The sequence below is a fragment of the Balaenoptera physalus genome (genome assembly GCF_965194825.1).
Source record: "Balaenoptera physalus genome assembly, chromosome: 19".
Taxonomy (NCBI): Eukaryota; Metazoa; Chordata; class Mammalia; order Artiodactyla; family Balaenopteridae; genus Balaenoptera; species Balaenoptera physalus.
Genome location: NC_138900.1, coordinates 3776913 through 3798293, shown reverse-complemented (window position 1 = coordinate 3798293; position 21381 = coordinate 3776913). Strand labels below are relative to the sequence as shown.

General features: G+C 53.1%; 3 protein-coding genes across 12 annotated transcripts in view; 1 reads left to right on the top strand and 2 right to left on the bottom strand.

The window, feature by feature from the left end:
* Positions 1-21381, top strand: part of CDC42EP5 (CDC42 effector protein 5) — an 84874-nt gene that overhangs the window by 29719 nt on the left and 33774 nt on the right. The window lies entirely within an intron of this gene.
* Positions 1135-5345, bottom strand: LOC309648219 (leukocyte immunoglobulin-like receptor subfamily A member 6). 2 transcript variants are annotated; one of them, XM_082436642.1, is made up of 7 exons: positions 5060-5345; positions 4863-4898; positions 4394-4678; positions 3945-4247; positions 3423-3719; positions 2861-3163; positions 1135-1710 (listed from the first exon to the last, which is right to left on the bottom strand). In XM_082436642.1, the coding sequence occupies exons 1-7, from the start codon at positions 5091-5093 to the stop codon at positions 1574-1576; spliced, it is 1395 nt and encodes a 464-aa protein (XP_082292768.1). In that variant the 5' UTR covers positions 5094-5345; the 3' UTR covers positions 1135-1573. The 2 variants fall into 2 exon arrangements, with proteins under 2 accessions (XP_082292768.1, XP_082292769.1); XM_082436643.1 differs by lacking the exon at positions 4394-4678.
* On the bottom strand, positions 10391-19257 carry LOC309648191 (leukocyte immunoglobulin-like receptor subfamily B member 3). Of its 9 annotated transcripts, none has more exons than XM_082436568.1 (12): positions 19078-19257; positions 18882-18917; positions 17964-18266; positions 17442-17738; positions 16880-17182; positions 16157-16207; positions 15332-15457; positions 14905-14947; positions 14782-14819; positions 14510-14562; positions 13563-13727; positions 10391-13489 (listed from the first exon to the last, which is right to left on the bottom strand). In XM_082436568.1, the coding sequence occupies exons 1-12, from the start codon at positions 19109-19111 to the stop codon at positions 13346-13348; spliced, it is 1593 nt and encodes a 530-aa protein (XP_082292694.1). In that variant the 5' UTR covers positions 19112-19257; the 3' UTR covers positions 10391-13345. The 9 variants fall into 9 exon arrangements, 8 of the variants coding, with proteins under 8 accessions (XP_082292694.1, XP_082292698.1, XP_082292695.1 ...); XM_082436572.1 differs by having other exon boundaries at positions 13683-13727; XM_082436569.1 differs by having other exon boundaries at positions 14905-14938.

Below are 21381 nucleotides of genomic sequence, written 5' to 3'. Positions count from 1 at the left end.
ATTTCAGTCGTAGTGATCAGTCTATTCAAAATTAACTATCTTCTCAATTCAGTTTTGGTGGGCTGCATGTTCCTAAAACGTGTCCATTTCTTCTAGGTTGTCCAGTTTGTTAGCACAGAATTGTTTATAGTATTCTCTTATGATTTTTTGTATTTCTCTGGTATCAATTGTTATTTTTCCTCTTTAAATTCTTATTTTGTTTAGTTGGGTTCCACATTGCCTGCTTTTGAATTTGGTATAAGAAGTACACTCTTATAGTTTTTCTTTACTTATTGACTATCATGCTTGAAAATTGATCTGTATTATTGTAGAGTTTAACTTTGTGTATTTTTCTGTCATATAAAATTCGGTTTCATATGTATAACAATCCATTCATTTTTGGTGAGATTTGTTTCTATGATTTCGTCTAATATGAACGACCCCTCTGTCAAAGTTCTCCTGAATGTATACTCATGGTTATGTACACATGTTCCTCTAGGTTATATAACTGTGGGTCAGAGCTGCGTGTCTCTTCCTTTTAACCGATGATTCTTATTTACTCCCCAAATTGACTGAGGCAATTAGTACACCTACCAATAATGTACTGGGATTTAAAGTGCTCAGTGTTTCTCCCACAGCTGAGATTTCCATTGTTTTCTCTTTTGCCTCTCATGTGGATGGACTAGGAGTTTGAAATCATCATTTCATGGAAACCAGGGCATAAAACTGACGTGGAAATGATCTAATCATGATGCTTTATATAAAGGACTCATCTGTGTGCATCGGGGTCAACACTGAGCTGTGCTCCAGCTGGATCAGACTCAGTTCTCTGGGAAAGAGAATTCTACTCATTACTTCCCCACTCTGCCTTCAGCGCGTTCATACAGGTACCACGAGGTTGGCCACGAAGAGAGTATTTACACTAAAGAAAGAGACAAATGCCACACATCTGGGCTTTTTACAAAACGATAAATTCCTAAGCCCATTTACCAGCACAGGAGCTGGCTGTCACTTCAAACGCCAGGGTGTTCCTTCACACTGATGGTGTTTCTGGAGAAACTATACCAGGTGTCATCTGACAAGGAGAGAAGGGCTTGAGGGGCCCAGAGAGAGTTTTAGGGAAGAGTTTTGGATTTCTCTGTTCGAAACAGGACCCCAAGTTCACCCATTTATTCAGTTACTTTAACGACATTCTGTTTCTGAGTGAAGGGATGGAGGTCGATAGCACGCAGCAGCCAATGTGGAAATTAAAAATAAACAAATGTATTACATGAAAGTGGGCCAGAGCAAGAACATGCGTAAGGTGTGGACGCAGACCTGCCATGTGGGATGTGCCTCACGGCACAGGGGTGAGAGGGGCCGGGGCAGGCAGGGAGAGTCACCACTGGTGGGGAGGGAAGGCACCATGGTTAACCGAGGCCCAGGCCTCCACAGGGACTCCCACACCTTCTCCTGCACCCACACCGTGTCTCTCCCTCCCCGGTCAGACAGTTCACACAACACGTGCTGCAGATTCTCTTCCAGAACGTCCTGGGCACATAAGGCCATGTCCAGGGCTCCGCCACTCGGGACGGTGCATGGTTCCCTCTTGTGTTCAGCTCCTGGCTGCATCTTGCGTTCCTCCGTGGCCGTGTGGAGCCTGAAAGAGCAGAATCCCGAGGCCCAGCAGGATCAAGCCAGCCACGCCCATCCGGATGAGATTCTCCACTGTGTAGTCTTGGGGGTGTGAGGCTAGGATTTGTGGACAAAGAGGTCACAGAGGTCAGAGCAGATCTGAATCACCCCAGAATCCTGGATGTTCACCCAGGGTACAGGTTCCTTTTGTTCTGTCCTCAACAGGACAGAAACGCAGAGCCCAGCCCCATAACTGAGGACGTCTTTGACTAATCACTGCTGGCGTCTGACTTGTTTTGTGGTGGGTGGATGGTGTCACCTGCTCATGAGAACCATAAAGTGAGGGTGTGAGAGGGGAGTTGGGGAGACACGAGCCCTTCTCCTGGGTTCTGTGTCCTCCTCTGTGGAGCCCCCTGTGCCCCCTCTTATCTTACTGTCTCAGACATTCCTGAGGACAGGACCCTGAGCTGACCGAGCTCAGACAGTAGGGAGTGCGGGCCCTTCACCTGAACAGGCGCTTCAGTTGGTAACTGAGGTGTGACCCAGCCCTGCCCCCCAGCCCCACCACCACGTCCCAAGGACCCTCCCTCACCCCACTGCGGGCCTGACTCCACGGTGGGGAGCTGATCCCCAGAGCCCCCTGGGGGTCAGGACGGGGGCTGAGGGGCGGGGGCTGCTTCTCCCCACGCAGCCCAATGCTCCTGCCCTACGCTCGCCCCCAGCGTCTCCCTCTTCCCCCCACCCTTCCTCCACCAGCCTCAGAGCCCCTGGGTCCCTGGGGGCCCCCTGCATCTTTGCTGGATTCTAGTCCCTTCGGGAGACAAACCTGTCCCCGCGGAGCTGAGGGGCATTAGATCCTCCGAGAGAGTCTCCAACTGCCCTGGGGTGGCCAGTGCTCCCCCTGAACAGAGAGGCCTCAGGGACTCCCCAGTTGTTGAACTGGGGCCTGTCGGTGGGGGGCTGGGGCCCCCTGCGGGTCCTGGGAATGAGGACAGGAAGGGGGTGGGGCTGGCCCTGGAGTCCCCACCTCACTAAACTCTTCCCCTCACCTGCCCTGTGTCCTACCCAAGACCCTCCCGCTGCCCACCTGTCACCTCCAGGATCCCAGGTGAGGGGGTGGGGTGGCAGGGGATGGGAGGGCCTCCGAGGGGCAGATCCCCCTCTGGGTGACCCTCCCTCACAGCCCCCTCACTCACACCCCAGCCCAGAGTGCTCAGGGGACAGAGCCCTGAGCTGAGTCAGAAAGGACAGGGTCAGGGCCCCTCACCTGAGACCACGAGCTCCCGGGGGGCACTGGCGTGTGACAGCAGGTAGGGGTCACTGCTGAGTGAGCTGTAGCACCTGTAGGTCCCATTGTGGGCTGAGGTCACAGGACTCATGGAGAATTCGGCCTGGAAATGCCGACCTCGGTACTTTGATCTAAGACGCAGTGGGGGATGGGCTGCCCCCTCCTTGGACAGAAGGAAAGTTTCCGTCCTGCTCCCTGACTGACACAGCAGGGTCACGTTCTCTCCTGAGGCCACCACGGGGCCCGGCTGCACCGAGAGGGAGGGCGTGTCAGGGAACCATCCTAGAGAGAGGAAGGGGGGTGAGGGGCTGCCCGCCCCCCTGGTTCTGAACTGCGACTCAGCAGGGCCTCCCTGAGGCCCCTCATCGCTGTCTGTCTCTGTTCTCTCTGAGTCTCTCCCTCTCCCTGCCCACCCCCGTCTCCCTCTGTCTCGCTCCCGCCCTGGGGACCCCGCACGCCTGGTCCCGGCATCACCACCTGGGGCTCCCCCGGCAGGGCCTGTGCAGAGTCTGGGTCCCCGACCGACCCGCCGGCTCCTCACCTGCCACCAGGACGTCCAGGGGGTCACTGGGGGCCGACCACGCGGAGGAGAGGGTGTGCCCACCGTAGCATCTGTACCGGCCCCCGTGGCTGCTGGTCACCGGGCCCAGGGGGAAGTCGGCCTGCGAGAGCCCAGCCTGGGGCTGCCGGCCAGGGCGCTGGGGGAGGGCCTGTCCCCCCTCCTGGGACAGAGCGAATCTGTCGTAGCCGACGTCAGAGCGACACTGGAGGGTCAGGCTCTGTCCAGAGGCCACGACAGGGCCCTGCGGGGTCAGGAGGGAGGGCTTCCCGGACACACCTGGGGGAAGACCAGCCCTGGGCTGTAGGGGCTGGTTCCTCCCGTGAAGCCCCTTCTCCCATCCTGGTCCCCAGGCCTCACTGTCGCTCACACTCTGTGTCTCTGTCCTGTGCGCCCCACTCCCCCCTCACCCCACCCTCTCATCTGGGACAATCCTGGGAGAAAAGCATCTAATAATCTGTCTTGTGCCTCAAAGTGTGTGAGGCCAGGGTGGGACTTCCTCACCTGGGACCAGGAGCTCCAGGGGGTCACTGGGTGCTGACCACACGTGGGGGGTGTCCCTGTAAAAGCCGTGGCATCTGAACGTCCACCTGTGGCTGGGGGTCACGGGACCCACGGGGAGCAGGGCCTGCGTCTGCCCATAGGGGCGTCGCTGTGCATCCAGGGTCCAGGAGGACTTGTGTTCTCCTTCCTTAGTCAGAATGAACCCGTCCAGTCCCTGCCGTGAGCTACACCGGAGGGTCACGTTCCCTCCCGAGGTCACCACAGGGCTCGGCAGGGCTGAGAGGGTGGGTTTGCTGTGGGCCCCTAGGAGAGAAGGAGGGAGCTTGTGAAATGGGGCTCACACCCCCTCCCCTCCCCCAGGGCTGGGCTGTGAGAGGGACACAGCCCTGAGAGCAGACCCCCTTCCTGAGGGCAGAGCGTGAGGCCGGGACCCCCGAGTGTCCTCTCACCTGCCACCACCAGCGCCAGGGGGTCACTGCGCTCTGACCAGCCAGTGAGTCTGCGATAGTAACAGTGATATGTCCCTGCGTCGGGCGGTGTCATGTGTGGGATGGAGAACTTGCCCTTGTTCCTGGGCTCCAGTGGGGGCCGTCTGTCCCAGGGAGCTGAGCTTCCCTCTTTATCCAAATAGAACTCCCAGGCCCCCAGGGTCCCCTGACACCAGATGGTCACGGGGCTCCCCCAGGGGATCACAGAGCCTGGCTCAGCCCAGATGGTGGGTTTGGGGAGGGTCCCTGGAAGGACGTCAGAGGCTGGGTCACAAGACATCGTCACCCCCAGGTCCCCAGCTCTCAGCCCCAAACCTCCCAGACTCCCCCTCCTTCAGCCCAGAACCGCTGTTCCCCATCCCCATTGCCTGGGGGTGGCCCCTTGTCCCCATGAGCAGGAGGGAGCTGGGACACCTGGGGACAGACTCACCTGCCTGCACGTGGGTCCTCAGGCCCACACGCAGCCCTGGAAGAGAGACCCCTGTGAGAGATTTGCCCTGAACCCTGAGCAGCGCCTCTCCTCCCCGTGAGCCTCCTGAGTCCTGGGGTCTCCTGACAGAGCAGCCTGGCTGTGGGGGGGGGGGTCCCTCCGTGCCTAGGGCTTCCCCTCCCCCTCCTCCATCTCACCGAGGCAGAGCAGGGCCGTGAGGCTGGGGGTCATGGCGTCTCGTCCCTGTGGTCCAGGCGGTGCAGATGGAGGAGACCACGGTGCCCTCAGGACGGAGACCCGAGGGTGTGTCCACTGGGAGGCTGGTCCTCCCCGTCACGGGGCTGTCACGTCAGCAGCCCCACAGGAAGGGGAACTGCCCCTGCTTGACAGCCTGGCCCTCATTCCCATGACAGACCCGGTGTCTTCCTGAGACGCCCCTTCCAGGTGAGGGTGACCCGGGCGCGTCCTTCCCTCTCAGAGCCTCGCCGTGGGGTCTCCTTCATCCTCAGCCCATCCATCAGCACGTCCCTGTGGGGTCTTCACCATGGACGGAGTCACCGAGGCCCTGGCGATGCTTCAGGGAGGATGCAGGTTCCTGCTGCCCCGCAGAGCTCAGGTCAGCAGAGACGCACGTTTAACATCTACCTACAGCTCAGTGGAGGTCAACGTGGCAATGAGCACAGAGGAGAAGTTCAGGGAAATAAGGAAGGAAACATGCCTGCTCCCCTGGCCCCGCGGTGTGGGTTTTCTTTCTAACTCAGCCCCCTTCAGGGACTTCTCCCTTTTCCTTGAAACAGCGTCCGCCCCACCTTCCTGGGAACAAGCCCCTGAGTCATTCCTTTCTCCTCGGTGCTCTTTGTTCCTTGGGCATTGTCTCCTTATTATGTGCTCCTGTCTTCACTTTTATGGGACAGAGAGCGGGTTAGTGCTCTGACGTGGGGGACAAAGCTGATTGAATTTAAATATTCCTCATCATCCTCCCCCGTGTACCCTGAGCCCTGAAGTTATGTCTCTGAGCCTCAGTTTCCTCGCCTGCAGCATGTTGTTTGAACCCCACTCTTCAGACAGGTTGTGGGCTCAGTGGTGCCAGGACATGGATGGGACCCAATATTGGTTAATTTCTAGACCTGATTAAGACATTCGGGATGAGACATGAGAGGGTCAAGGTGTCAGACCCCACAGTCAGGGTGGACGACTGATGTGCCCACTCACGACCCCCATCTGCTCCTGACACTGAGAAATGCTACTTATGGTGGGTTTTTTTGTTGTTTATTTATTTATTTGTTTTTGGCTGCGTTGGGTGTTCGTTGCTGCACGTGGGCTTTCTCTACTTGTGGCGAGTGGGGGCTACTCTTCGTTGCAGTGCGCGGGCTTCTCATTGCGGTGGCTTCTCTTGTTGCAGAGCATGGGCTCTAGGCGTGCGGGCTTCAGTAGTTGTGGCACACGGGCTCTAGAGCTCAGGCTCAGTAGTTGTGGCGCACGGGCTTAGTTGCTCCACGTCATGTGGGATCTTCCTAGACCAGGGCTTGAACCCGCGTCCCCTGCATTGGCAGGCGGATTCTTAACCACTGCGCCACCAGGGCATTCCCGCTACTTATGTTTTTTATGAAATACATCGGCATGGTCTATTATAGGAGAAGAGAAATGAAAGTTTCTTAAATAGAGAAGGAACCATAACAAAAAAAAAGAGGTGAAAGCTTAGTGACCACCAGTGCCTGAGTCCAGCAAGTGGTCATTAGAATAGAGGTTTCCACCTCTGTGTGGAAGGACAGGGACCTCAGGTCCTCACAGGCGGGGAGGGCTCAGGGCTTCAGGTCAAGTTTGGAATCGGTGTTGCCCCTCCACCTCGTTTGTGGCCAGGCACTGGGATATCTCTGCCCGCTGACCCAGCCCCAAGGTCAGCACTGAGCCGTGTCCTCTGTGCGGTTGTAAAACAGGGTCAATTCGTTATAATTGTACATGGATATCTGTCCCACCTGTGAGTGTGAGGCTCACCTTGGGGTCGTCCCTGCCAGGTACATGCCTAGTCAGATGCTAAGTTTGAGAGAGCGGATGTTGTGGGGCAGGGCGGCTGCAAGAGTTCACCCATTTCCGCTCTGGATGTCAGGACAGACCTGGGAGAAACTCTCTATAGAAAATCAGGTGTCTGGGAGCTGAACATTAGGAATGAACATAAAAGATAAATCCTAATCGTGAGAAATAGTGCTAAGAAGACTAACTACAGAGCTAGTAACTTGTATTCTCCTATCCAAGGAGATAGAATACTAGGAATATGTGAAACATTTTAATTTAAGCATGCTTACACATCTGAAAAATTAAAGAAGGAAAATAAATTCTGGAAACAGCAAAAGGGATTATATTGCAGAAGTATATAGGATTTTAGCAATGAATTAGGCAAACACCTTACAGGTAAAAAATAATACTTTCATTAATACACTCAAGATATTCTTTCCATCAAGGAGAAGATACAGCTGAAGAGCCAATTATGAACTTGGAATACAATGTTGAGATTGTTTAGGATGCAGTACAGAGAGACTGGAATTAGAAAGTTAAGGTAGATGAGAAATAGAAAGAGAAGGGCCCAAGGATATTGTGAATTTCAGAATGAAATCGGTGAGGACAATGTCTGCGACAGTATGAAAGGCCAATTGTTGGTCTTTTACAGAGAGGTAGGGAGAACTTACAATTGCTAGGGTGCATGTGTCTATACGTGAAATGTGTGTCTTGCTATTTCGCAGCAAAGGGAAGGAAATTGAAGGGAGAAAATGCCAAAAGATATGGGGAAAATACAGTCAAGGAATTAACTGTGAGTGAGGAATTCTATACTCGCCCAAATTATCATTAAGGGGCAAAGGTGAAGGGGTCCGCAGGGGAGAAATGCATACATCTGAGAGACTTGGGCGTGTCCGACCTGCTTGGTCTCACATCTCCCATGTGAAACCTTCATGTCAGGCTCAGCGTTTCTCCCACAACTGATTATGCGTCTGTTTTCTATTTACCTCTAATGTGAACGTACTAGGATTTGGGCATCACAATTTCACTGACACCGTGGCATAAGATTGAGGTGGAAATTACTATGACCTACAGAATAGAAGGACCTGGGGGTCATCTGTGAGGTGCCACAGTTGGCTCTTACTCACTTGTGAAAGTTGATTCTATTCCCAGCTGTGTATCCAGTGCATTCAAACTGGCATCTTGAATTTGGGCATGAAGGGAGTATTTACCAAAGAAACAGATAATGTAAACAAATCAGAACGTTGAGAAAAAGCGATGTTTTCGTAGAGCTGGTTTGCCAGCACACCACCTGGCTGTCACTTCAGACCCCTTGTGCTCATTCATAAATTTATTTATTTATTTATTTTTGGCTGCATTAGGTCTTCATTGCTGTGCGTGGGCTTTCTCTAGCTGTGGCAAGCCGGGGCTACTCTTTGTTGCGGTGCGTGGGCTTCTCATTGCAGTGGCTTCTCTTGTTGCGGAGCACAGGCTCTAGGAGCGCGGGCTTCAGTAGTTGTGGCACACAGGCTCAGTCGTTGTGGCACACAGGCTCAGTCGTTGTGGCTCGCGGATTCTGAACCACTGCGCCACCAGGGAAGTCCACTTTGTGCTCATTCAAACTGACGGTATTTTGGCAGAAACACTTCCGTGTATCATTTTGGAGGAGAATAAGACTTGAGGGGGTCCAGAGAGGGTTTTCGGAAATGGTTTTGGATTTATGTGTTTTAAACTAGACCTGAATTTCACCCATTTACTCAGTTGCTTAAAACATATTCTGGTTCTAGGCTGAAGGGATAGAGGTCAATAGCACACACCAGTCAGTGTGGAAATTAGAAATAAAGCAAAATGTATTACAAGAAAGTGGCAGAGCATGAAGGTGACTTTAGATGTGGACCCACACCTGTGATGTGGATATAGCCTGAAATCACAGGAGTGAAAAAAGAAGGGGAGTAGTCAAGAATAATCAGTAATGGTAAGGAGGGAAATTACCACACTTTAATTACAGAAGAGTCTCTACAGGCAACAACCCAGGCATTTCCTGCATGCCAGCATTTATACCCCTTGAAATTCCCAGCAGACAGTTCCCTCAATTCATACTGCAGATTTTCCTCCCAAACCTCCTAGTCATACAAGGATCGAACTCACCGAATGGTGGGTTTGTTCCCTCTGTGTTTACCTCCTGGCTGCATCTTGGGTTCCTCCGTGGCCGTGTGGAGCCTGAAAGAGCAGAATCCTGAGGCCCAGCAGGATCAAGCCAGCCACGCCCATCCGGATGAGATTCTCCACTGTGTAGCCTTGGGGGTGTGAGGCTAGGAACTGTGGACAAAGAGGTCACAGAGGTCAGAGCAGACCCAAATCACCCTAGGCTCCCTACATGTCCACTCAGGTCACCTGCATTCCATTAACAGGTTGTGACCCTCGGAGCCCAACCCCAAATTGAGAATTTCTCCTACTCATCACTGTTGGCGTCTGACTTATTTTGTGATGGACTGAGAATGTCAGTTACCCCTGAGAACAAAAAAGACAGGGTATAGGTGAGGAGATGCAGAAATGCGTAAGTAATCTCTTCGATCTTTAATGAGTCTCTGGACCTAATCGTGCCAGTCTCGGTACCCGGAGGTGAGCATCTCCAATGTCTCATTTGCATCTAATTAGGAGGCGAAGATGAACACGTAGGGTTTCAGTTTGTCCTGAAAGGATGCAGACCTGAAGTGTCAGGGGTGCCCTCCTGGCCTCAGTTTCCCAAGATGTCACTCCACAGCCATCCCCAGACTGGTCGCCATCAGCCCAGACCTGCTCTTCTCCCCTCAGGTGACGGGGGTGGCGGTTGTGGAGCTGCAGCAGGAGGTCTGCGGAGAGCTCACTCACCTTGACCTGGCCCCATAGGCCCCGACACAGCCCTGGGCTTCTATGTAGAGATAACACATACAACAACTACAGCATAAAGGGGTAAGAATAAAGAGACCTATAGATTTGTAAGGTTTCTACATTTCCCTTGAAGAGGTAAAATACTAACTCTATCTTTACTGTGTAAAGTTAGGTATGTATCTGATAATCTCCAGAGCAGCCACTTCAACAGCATTCAAAGACTTATAGTTACAGCACCAATAAAGAAATTAAAATGGAATGCTAAAAATATTTTTAAATCCCAGGAAAGGGTAAATAGAAGAACAAGAAAGAGGGGGGACCAAATTTAAAAAAAAATAAAATGACAGGGCTTCCCTGGTGGCGCAGTGGTTGAGAATCTGCCTGCCAATGCAGGGGACACGGGTTCGAGCCCTGGTCTGGGAAGATCCCACATGTTGCGGAGCAACTAGGCCCGTGAGCCACAACTACTGAGCCTGCGCGTCTGGAGCCTGTGCTCCGCAACAAGAGAGGCCGCGATAGTGAGAGGCCCGCGCACCGTGATGAAGAGTGGCCCCCACTTGCCGCAACTAGAGAAAGTCCTCGCACAGAAACGAAGACCCAACACAGCCAAAAATAAATAATAAATAAATAATAATAATTTAAAAAAAAAAAAAAAGAAAAAGAAAAAACCACCACCTACACTATGAAGTCCATAAGAAACTCACTTCTTTTTTTTTTAATAAATAAATTAATTAATTAATTTATTTTTGGCTGCGTTGAGTCTTCATTGCTGACACGGGCTTTCTCTAGTTGCGGGGAGGGGGGGCTACTCTCTGTTGCGGTGCACAGGCTTCTTATTGCGGTGGCGTCTCTTGTTGTGGAGCATGGGCTGTAGGTGCGTGGGCTTTAGTAGTTGTGGCACGTGGGCTCAGTAGTTGTGGCACACGGGCTTAGTTGCTCCATGGCATGTGGGATCCTCCCAGACCAGGGATCGAATCCGTGTCCCCTGCATTGGCAGGAGGATTCCCAACCACTGTGCCACCAGGGAAATCCCAGAACTGTGCCACCAGGGAAGTCCCAGAAGCTCACTTCTAATATAACATGTAAATAGGTTAAAAGTAAAAGAATGACAATATGAATGAACCTTGCAAACATTATTCAAAGTGAAATAAGGCTGACACAAAATGTCGCGTTTTGTATGATTTCACCTACACGAACAGCCTAGAAAGCCAGATTCCTAAAGGCAGGAATTAGAATGGAGATGACCAGGTGCTGGTTCTTAGGGGGCATGGGGAGTTCTTGCTTAATGGGTACAGAGTTTCTGTTTGGGATTATGAAAATGTTCTGGAAGAAGGGCAGTGGTCGTGATTGCCGAACATGGTAAATGTACTTAAGGCCACTAACTCCACACTTTAATAATGTTTAAATGGCGGTAAATATCATGGTGTGTATATTTTACCACATTAAAAAAGTAGAAGGATGAAAAATGTACTATGCAAACACTAATCAAAAGAAAATTCAAGTGGTTGTATTGTTTCCCTTTACCACAAATTACCACAAACCTGGTGGATTAAAACAGCCCAAATATTATTATCTTACGGCTCTTGGAATTCAAGAGTATACAATCAGGTCACTGGTATAAAGTCATGGAACAGGGAGACATTCATTTACTTCATCTCAATCAAGAACCGGAAGTCTTGAAGGCAGTTGAATTCTATGTATTGACCATGTATGTAGCGATGCTGGAAAACTCCTTTTTAATTAGAGTAGAACATCTTTACATTCTTTTGGATTTTCTACGAACACAACTGTGCAGTCTCTTAGTAACACAATATTATTCTTATCCACTTCAGAGCTTCTCGCTTTGTTTTGTTTTACTTACTTGGTTGGTGCCTCCAGTGCCCTGGTGAATACAAGTGGTCATGGGGAACATACTTGGATCATTGCCAATCGTGGAGGAAAGGACCTCAGGTTCTCACCTTTACAAATGATGTCTAGCGTTGATTATTAAACATGACTTCATCAATGAAAGGAAATTCCCTTTTATTTCTGATGTGATTTTATTTTCACCAGGAATTGTTGGTATATTTTATCAAAGGCTTTGTCTGCATCTATTAAGATGATTATTTTTTATTTGTTCTATTAAGGTATTGCATTATGTGATAGATTTTTAAAATTTTAAGTTACTCTATCCTTCCAAAAAAAAACCCACAGTAATGAAGTAATGTCTTTTTAATATATCACTAAATCTTATTTGTGTACACTTTGTTTAGGGATTTCCATCTAAGCTCATGTGAGAAATCTTCCTGTGACTTTCCCATTTATAATTCCCTTGTCAGGTTTTGGTGTAAATATTTTCCTGATCTGATGTGTTGAGGTATGTTTCTTCTTTTTCTGTTCTCAGGAAATGTTTGTGCAATTTTGGGGTGTGTGTGTGTGTGTGTGTGTGTGCGTGTGCGTGTGTGTGTGTCTTTCATGAGTACAGAAATGCTTGGAAGAAATCACCAGTGAAGACTCCTGAACTGTACACTTACACATCGGAAAATGATGACCACCATAGCATTTGTCTCCATCCCATCACATAGTTGCAATTTCTTTTTTTTGGTGAGAACATTTAAGATCTGCTCTCTTCAAAACACTCAAGAATGTGATACAGGGTTATTAGCTATAACCACCATGCTGTATATTAGATCCCCAGAATTTATTCATTTTGTAACTGGAAGCTTCTGCCTTTTGACCAATATCTTCCCATTTCCCCCTCTCTCCAACCCCGGTAACCACCATTCTACTATTTCTTTCATTTTGACTTTTTTAGATTCTATATAGTTCAGTCGTGGGTAAGTTTTGATTACAGAATCAATGTATAAGGTGATAGATTTTCCATTTATTCTTATATCCATTTAGTAAATTGTACACTTGAAGATTTCCATTCCATCTACATTTTCTGTACGTTGGCATCAAATTTTTCATAATGTTCTGTTACTATTTTTATAAAGTCTGTAGGATTTGTAGTGCTGTCTGCAATTTCTTTCATGATATTAGAAATGTGTGCCTTCTCTCTTTTTCCCTCGGCCGTGGTGGCTAGGATTCATGAATGTTTTCAAGAATGAGTTTATTTTTTGCCTTAATTGATTTTCTCTACTTTTTGGTTGTCTTCATTATTAGCTACCCTTGTCATTATTATTCCCGTGTTCTACCTTCATTTGAAATAATTTGCTATTTTTTCCTAAAGTCTTGGTGTGATATGTTAGGTCATCGATTTTTTTAAAGGCTTTTCTAATATATTCATTCATGATTCTTAATTTTCTCAGTTCATATGTTTGATGTGTATTATTTACATTATCATTCATTGAAAACATTTTCCCACTTCTGTTTTGTTTTTTTGTTTTGTTTATTCATTTTGATTTTGGTTTTCAGTTCACACATTGATTTTTGAGAAGTCTGTTGCATTATTTCCCAAATGTAAGGATATTAGTTATCTTTGAGGGTAGAATCAGGTGACTCCCAAAAGGTCCCAGGGGCTCCTGGTTGGGAGTCCAGGCTAATGGTCGTTAGGTGGTGTCCACTGCGGGCAGCTCCTGTGCCCTCCGGGGTCCGTGCAGTCTTCCTCCCTGGAGCGTGGGGCCTGGGTCCTTCCTGAGCTAGCGGACGGCGAGAGCAGCATACACGCTGGGCTCTGCTGGGGGCTCCCCTGACTGGGGGGCAGGGGGTGCAGTCTCCCGTCTGAAGGTCGAGTGGTTCAGCTGGGCATAGGTCACATCCTGGGGGGCTTCAGATGCGGCGGCCTGCGGTGGGGGAGAGGGAGGGTATGTGGTTGGGGTGGGGGAAGCCTGGGCACCCGGACAGGATGGGACCCACCTGACTGTCCCTCTGCCCGTCCTCTTCCGCTTGTCTGTCCTTCGTGTCCAGCAATCTCCCCGACAGGGAGGAAGGAGAGGTGGCCACCCCCTGCCTTAGTCTTGATCTTGAGTGGTTCACCTGGGCGTACGTCCCCTCCTGGGGGTCTGCATCCCGCCTGTTCAGCTGGAGGGAGAGAGTGGGACAGAAAGGGGACTTCCTGGATCCACTGTGATCTCCTCCCGTCAGCTTTCCGCTGTGTTGCCAGAGTCATGCTTTAAAACCTTAGATCAGGTCACTTTCCTGATGGAAACTCCGGGGACCTCCTAACACCTTGGAGCCTCTGGATTCTTTCTGCGATTCTGATTTCTGTATTAACACGTTATCTCTCTTGCTCATTTGGCTCCAGCCGCACGGCCATCTTCCAGCAAAAGCATGTCCCTGCCTCAGGACCTTTGCACTTGCTGCCCCCCCACCATGCATTCTGTCACCTTCTCTTGCTTTACTTTCCTTATCAGGACCTTGCATTCTAGGACGCTACCTGCTTCTTTACATATAGTCTCTCTCCCCCACCAGGTGAGCTCCCTGCTGCACCTGCAGCTCCTACAGGGAGCCGGGGGGATGTGCTCTCCTTGTGCACCACTTTTGGGTGAACGAAGGAAGGGGGGCCTGGGGACTTTCAGGTGATTCACTTATTCACAAATCCTCTTGAGACGTGGGGCTTCTCTGCAATGCCAGAAGGTCAGACAGAGGACGAGGAGCCAGGAAAGGGGACCCCGAAGGAGGGGCCATGAGGTCACAAGGAAACAGGAGGGGTGGAGGCACAGCAGGACGACCCAGGAAGCCCGGAAGGAGAGGTCAGTGTGGGACGCTGCTGGAGCTGGGATGCGAGGACAGAGACGTGTCCATTGGACTGAGTTTGGCAACAAGAAGGTCTTTGGTGGCCGGGACAGGAGCAGGGGTCTCACCGGCTGGTCCAGCTGCACCCCGTCCTCAGGCTGTGTGTCCTTCACGGCAGCATCTGCTGGGGCGGAACAGGCTGTGTATCGCTTGGCGGGATTCCCTGAGGTCCCTCAGGGCTGGAGCCCCCGCAGTGCATCCAGAAGGGGCCACTGAGACCCAGGGGTGAGGTGAAGTGTGGGATTTCAGTCCGCACCCCCTGAGCCCACCCCTTCCCAACCTTCCCCTCCCCAACTGCCTCCAGAACCCTCTGTCCCCCACCCCGTCCTCTTCTGCTCACAGAGGGCCTGGTCCTGGGCGGCGGCGGCTGGGCAGGAGCTGGGGAGGAGGCGGGCGTGTTAGGGGGAGAATGAGGGGGAGCTGCGGGCGGGGTGGGCCTGGGGGTCTTCGGGGTGGGAATTACCTGCTCTGCAGGCCTCTGTCCTTGGGCTGTGGGTCTGTAGCCCCTGCGGGAGGGTGGAAATCAGCCTCGCCCTGGGCTGGGGCAGATGACAGAGGCTCGGCCCTGGGACTGTTAAGACCCCCGCCCCTCACATGGGATTCAGGAGGAAAGAAGGAGGCCTGAACTCATACTTGTGTACATGTTCAACAGTTCATGAGATTGAACAGGAGGAAAATACCTTGAATTATACATGTCAGCTGACAGTACGTGTTTTCTTTCTAGATTTTTGAGTTTCAGACTCTGGACAATCTTTTTCTAAGCTGACCTTCCCCATCTCTTAACCTAATTATTAATTAGTAACCTAAGGGAAACTCTCTTAGGTTTCCCTTTGGCTGGTGACCTAAGTCCACCACCTGCAGGGGCCTGGGTCACCCCGTTCCCTACTCACCCGACTTCCTGTGTCTGCTCTGACCCCGGTGTCGGATGAGGAGGAAGAGGAGGACGAGGAGCAGCAGGACGAAGGCCACCGAGACCCCGATCAGAACGCTCAGGTGCCATTTGAGACCTGGGGCACCTGTGATGTCATGAGTGAGCCAGTGGTGCCATTTAATTGAGTGCCTACTGTGTGCAGACTTGTGCTGGGGTCTGTGCATTTATCTCCTCTAACCCACTCCACCCATTTTACAGATGAGGAAACTGAGGCACAGAGAGGGAATTCACAAACCCCAGGTGACCCAGCCTGGAGGTGGCAGAGCTGGGATTGGAACCCAGGGCTGTGGGCTCCCTGAGCTGTCCTCCTGCTGCGCTCCGCCCAAGGTGGACACCAGCTTTGTGCTCTGGGGGCTTCTCATCTGCAGGGGGGCCTGTCCGAGGGTCTCATCTGGAGCCGAAGGTCCTTCCTTGTTACCCTCCCCTCCCCCACCACAGCAGGGACTGGGGGCGGGGCCGGCTGTGTGCAGTTGACTCTTCATCTTTCCCTCCCCCTCCCCGTACAATGCCACCATCACTGCAGCGGAGGGGACAGGCCCCCATGCAGTCACATCCTCAGGGGCCTCCCTGTGAGGCCTCCTCTCCTGGGGGGTCACAGCCAGAAGTCAGAACTGAAGGAAATCTAAGCTCTGGGCCACGATTCTCTGCTTTTACACTTGGAGAAACTGAGGCCCAGGCAAGGGAAGGGGGTCCAAGTCAGCGTCTCCACAGGTGCCTGAACCAAGGGCATAACTCAGCCCTGCCCCCCTGGACCCAACACTATGTCCCACAGACCCTCACTCACCCGTCTGCGGGCCTGGCTCCGTGGGGGGAAGGAGCCCAACTTCAGAGCCTCCTGGGGGGTCGGGAAAGGAGGGGAGGGTCGGGGGCTGCTTCTCCCCACATCAGCCCACTGCTCTCCCCCAGGATGGCCCCCGAAATTCCCTCTCCACGGCCCCCCCCCCTTCATCCACCAGCCTCAGAGCCCCGGGAGCCTGTGGTCACTCCAGCATGTCTACCTGATGCCCAGCCCCCCTGGGACACAAGCTGTGCTGAGATTGGGTCAGGATTTAGAGCAGCTGAGGACCTCAAGGGACAGGCCTGGGGCCAGGTGTCCACGTACTGGAGAGAGCCCCAGTGACTCACCAGCTCTTGAATTGGGCCCTGTGTGTGGGTGGTGGTGTCCCCAGAGGATCCTGGGAAAATGCCTGTAGTTGGGTGAGGGGCTGTGGCTTCCCTGGGACCCCCCCACTCTGCGCACACGCGGCTCACACTCGTGTCCTGTATCTGCTCTGGGGCTGCCCTTGGCTTTCCCCCTCCTCCCATCTGAGAAGTCTGGTGACCGGACGTGAGAAGGAACAGGGACAGGAGGGCCTTGTTTCCCTCCGTCCCTCTGCAGGGTGGACCCTCCTCCAGATGACCTTCCCTTGACTCTCCTTTGGAGCCCCCCTCACTCCTATCCTAGACAGGGGGCCACCTTCAGAGCTGACAGCAGGGACACAGAGGGGACAGGGCTGGGGCCCCTCACCTGAGACCACGAGCTCCCGGGGGGCACTGGCGTGTGACAGCAGGTAGGGGTTACTGCTGAGTGAGCTGTAGCACCTGTAGGTCCCATTGTGGGCTGAGGTCACAGGACTCATGGAGAATTCGGCCTGGAAATGCCGATCTTGGTACTTTGATCTAAGACGCAGTGGGGGATGGGCTGCCCCCTCCTTGGACAGAAGGAAAGTTTCCGTCCTGCTCCCTGACTGACACAGCAGGGTCACGTTCTCTCCTGAGGCCACCACGGGGCCCGGCTGCACCGAGAGGGAGGGCGTGTCAGGGAACCATCCTAGAGAGAGGAAGGGGGGTGAGGGGCTGCCCGCCCCCCTGGTTCTGAACTGCGACTCAGCAGGGCCTCCCTGAGGCCCCTCATCGCTGTCTGTCTCTGTTCTCTCTGAGTCTCTCCCTCTCCCTGCCCACCCCCGTCTCCCTCTGTCTCGCTCCCGCCCTGGGGACCCCGCACGCCTGGTCCCGGCATCACCACCTGGGGCTCCCCCGGCAGGGCCTGTGCAGAGTCTGGGTCCCCGACCGACCCGCCGGCTCCTCACCTGCCACCAGGACGTCCAGGGGGTCACTGGGGGCCGACCACGCGGAGGAGAGGGTGTGCCCACCGTAGCATCTGTACCGGCCCCCGTGGCTGCTGGTCACCGGGCCCAGGGGGAAGTCGGCCTGCGAGAGCCCAGCCTGGGGCTGCCGGCCAGGGCGCTGGGGGAGGGCCTGTCCCCCCTCCTGGGACAGAGCGAATCTGTCGTAGCCGACGTCAGAGCGACACTGGAGGGTCAGGCTCTGTCCAGAGGCCACGACAGGGCCCTGCGGGGTCAGGAGGGAGGGCTTCCCAGACACACCTGGGGGAAGACCAGCCCTGGGCTGTAGGGGCTGGTTCCTCCCGTGAAGCCCCTTCTCCCATCCTGGTCCCCAGGCCTCACTGTCGCTCACACTCTGTGTCTCTGTCCTGTGCGCCCCACTCCCCCCTCACCCCACCCTCTCATCTGGGACAATCCTGGGAGAAAAGCATCTAATAACCTGTCTTGTGCCTCAAAGTGTGTGAGGCCAGGGTGGGACTTCCTCACCTGGGACCAGGAGCTCCAGGGGGTCACTGGGGGCCGACCACACGTGGGGGTTGTCCCTGTAAAAGCCGTGGCATCTGAACGTCCACCTGTGGCTGGGGGTCACGGGACGCACGGGGAGCAGGGCCTGCGTCTGCCCATAGGGGCGTCGCTGTGCATCCAGGGTCCAGGAGGACTTGGGTTCTCCTTCCTTAGTCAGAATGAACCCGTCCAGTCCCTGCCATGAGCTACACTGGAGGGTCACGTTCCCTCCCGAGGTCACCACAGGGCTCGGCAGGGCTGAGAGGGTGGGTTTGCTGTGGGCCCCTAGGAGAGAAGGAGGGAGCTTGTGAAATGGGGCTCACACCCCCTCCCCTCCCCCAGGGCTGGGCTGTGAGAGGGACACAGCCCTGAGAGCAGACCCCCTTCCTGAGGGCGGAGCGTGAGGCCGGGACCCCCGAGTGTCCTCTCACCTGCCACCAGCAGCGCCAGGGGGTCACTGCGCTCTGACCATTCAGTGAGTCTGCGATAGTAACAGTGGTATGTCCCTGCGTCGGGCGGTGTCATGTGTGGGATGGAGAACTTGCCCTTGTCCCTGGGCTCCAGTGGGGGCTGTGTGTACCAGGGACCTGAGCTTCCCTCTTTATCCAAACGGAACTCCCGGGCCCCCAGGGTCCCCTGACACCAGATGGTCACGGGGCTCCCCCAGGGGATCACAGAGCCTGGCTCAGCCCAGATGGTGGGTTTGGGGAGCGTTCCTGGAAGGACGTCAGAGGCTGGGTCACAAGACATCGTCACCCCCAGGTCCCCAGCTCTCAGCCCCAAACCTCCCAGACTCCCCCTCCTTCAGCCCAGAACCGCTGTTCCCCATCCCCATTGCCTGGGGGTGGCCCCTTGTCCGCATGAGCAGAAGGGAGCTGGGACACCTGGGGACACACTTACCTGCCTGCACGTGGGTCCTCAGGCCCACACGCAGCCCTGGAAGAGAGACCCCTGTGAGAGATTTGCCCTGAATCCTGAGCAGCGCCTCTCCTCCCCGTGAGCCTCCTGAGTCCTGGGGTCTCCTGACAGAGCAGCCTGGCTGTGGGGGGGGGGTCCCTCCGTGCCTAGGGCTTCCCCTCCCCCTCCTCCATCTCACCGAGGCAGAGCAGGGCCGTGAGGCTGGGGGTCATGGCGTCTCGTCCCTGTGGTCCAGGCGGTGCAGATGGAGGAGACCACGGTGCCCTCAGGACGGAGACCCGAGGGTGTGTCCACTGGGAGGCTGGTCCTCCCCGTCACGGGGCTGTCACGTCAGCAGCCCCACAGGAAGGGGAACTGCCCCTCCCCAGGAGCCTGGCCCTCGTTTCCGCAGGGCTCAGGCTGGAGTGAGCAGCGGGCTTCTGCAGACATTTCTGACCACGTCTGAGGCCTCACTTGACCCATAAGCTGCTGCCTTCGTGGCCTGAAGTCCTTTTTGACCCAAGCATCAACACATATTTATTGGGTATTTGCAATGTGCCTGGCTTAGAAGTACATCCTTGGACATGACAGATTCAAACCCTGAGCTTGCAGAGCTCAGATTGGCAAACAAACGAACAACTGAACAATGACCACCACCAAACAACCCCAGAAATATTCAGTGTATTTGTTTCCTGTTGCTGCCGTGGCAACCACTACAAGTCCATGGGTTAAAGCAACACAGATTTATTACCTTTACATTCTGGAGGTCAGAAGTCCAAATGGAAACCCTTGTGTTAAAGTCAAGTTGTTGTCAGGCTGTGTTGCTCCTGAGAGCTCTGGGGTGGAATTCATTCCCTCACGTGTTCAAGCTTCTGCAGGCTGCCATGTCCCTTGACTCAAACCCTCCCATCTTCCAAGCCAGCAGGCACGTCTCTCCAACTTCTGCTTCCGAGTCCCATCGACCTTGGCTCTGGCCCCTCTGCCTCGCTCTTTCACTCATCAGGACCTTGGTGGTAACGTGGCCCCCCCCGGGTAATCCAGGACCGTCTCCCCATCCCCACCACTTAGAAGGTGCCTTGGGGGGATCTTAAAGGGAAACTCAAGGCTCATCCTAAGAGTACAAAATGATGGCACTACAAATAGGACTCAGTATCCTTCCTCGCGGAGTAAGGTAGAGCAGGTGGTGAGTTGCGAAATCGCGAAGACGTTCCTGCCCACCCCGGCTGAGTAGAGGGACAAGAGGACAGAGCCTGGGAAGCCACGCCGACTAAGAGGACGCCCCGGGCAAGTGCCCATCACCCCCAGCGCGGGTTTCAACACTAAAGGTTTCACAGGAAGCAGAACAGCTATTTCCCTACACGTCAGTCTCTGTTGCCATCCCAAATAAGATGCATGACGTCTCCTTTTTCAGAAAACAATTTCTGCCCGTCATAAACCCCAGATGTGTGCTCCAGACACGGTCCAGATACGCCGTCAAGTGCTGAGAGCCCGATGCTGGGTTTCGAGCTGGACGGTCAGAAGATCAATGGTTCCTGCCCAAGGTGTTTCCTCTCCCCACACTTCAGTGGTTCGTGTTCATCTCCAAATGCTCCTAGATCACGGAGTCCTGTTTGGATTAATGAGATTTAAAACAAGCGCACGAATGGAGATGTTGGGTTCTTTCCTTCACAGCCTTGGTCATACTGGGGTTGATGAGAGAGGTGACTGAGGGCTCCTGAGGAAGGGGAGACCCTGCAGAGAAAGGAAGCGTGGTACACACAGAATAGGAGGTTTGCCCAAACCACTTCCTGGTTAGATGCAAGCTGTACATCTTGGGGTGGAATACCACTCAAGCCATATTGTCCTTGTTTCTCCTTTTTGGTGATTTGGGCTTTCCTAACTTGGTTAATTCGGCATGCCCCAGGTTTCTCCAGAGTAAAGCTGTTATTTGCCCTTTGTAATTAATCACTGGTTTGTGGGGAGGTACTTTGAGAGTTTGTGCATATCATGCTCCTTATTAAATTTTCACTTTATAAGTTTAGCAGCTACTGACCCTATGCCATAGCAAAAGCTTCTCTTCTCCCAAATGCACCCATTCACATACAAATCACATGGTTTATAATATCCCACTACTTTTAAATGCCTGTAAAGTACGGCCAATCCTTCTTGTGTTTCTTCTGTCATAATAAGCAGACGCATCTAGGCTTTCTTATTTCCTCATGACTCAGAGGCTGTATGGTGTGTTTTAATTTCTGGTTGAGCTTGTCCCCACTACCCGCATAGCTCTTCTCTTTGTGTGTTTTCCTAGGTATTCTTACGTTTTTATTTTTCCATATAGAGCTTAGTGTCAGCTTGTCTAGTTCCAGAAGAAAAGCTTGTTAAACTCAAAAGCTTTTGCACAGCAAAGGAAACCATAAACAAAACAAAAAGACACCCCACGGATTGGGAGAAAATATTTGCAGATGGTGTGACTGACAAGGGATTAGTCTCCAAAATTTACAAACAGCTCATGAGGCTTAATATC

What these genes read in the sequence shown, in the direction of transcription:
- LOC309648191 (XM_082436568.1), bottom strand. Translation starts at nt 19,111, where the DNA reads ATGACCCCCAGCCTCACGGCCCTGCTCTGCCTCG. An exon ending in GAGCAGACACAGGAAGTCGG is followed by an intron (nt 14,948 to 15,331) that starts GTGAGTAGGGAA and finishes ACCCTCCCGCAG; the next exon opens with GGGCTACAGACCCACAGCCC. An exon ending in CGCCCAGGACCAGGCCCTCT is followed by an intron (nt 14,563 to 14,781) that starts GTGAGCAGAAGA and finishes CCGCCCCAGCAG; the next exon opens with ATGCTGCCGTGAAGGACACA.
- LOC309648219 (XM_082436642.1), bottom strand. Translation starts at nt 5,093, where the DNA reads ATGACCCCCAGCCTCACGGCCCTGCTCTGCCTCG. An exon ending in CCTGGCGCTGGTGGTGGCAG is followed by an intron (nt 4,248 to 4,393) that starts GTGAGAGGACAC and finishes CTTCTCTCCTAG; the next exon opens with GGGCCCACAGCAAACCCACC. An exon ending in CCTGGACGTCCTGGTGGCAG is followed by an intron (nt 3,164 to 3,422) that starts GTGAGGAGCCGG and finishes TCCTCTCTCTAG; the next exon opens with GATGGTTCCCTGACACGCCC.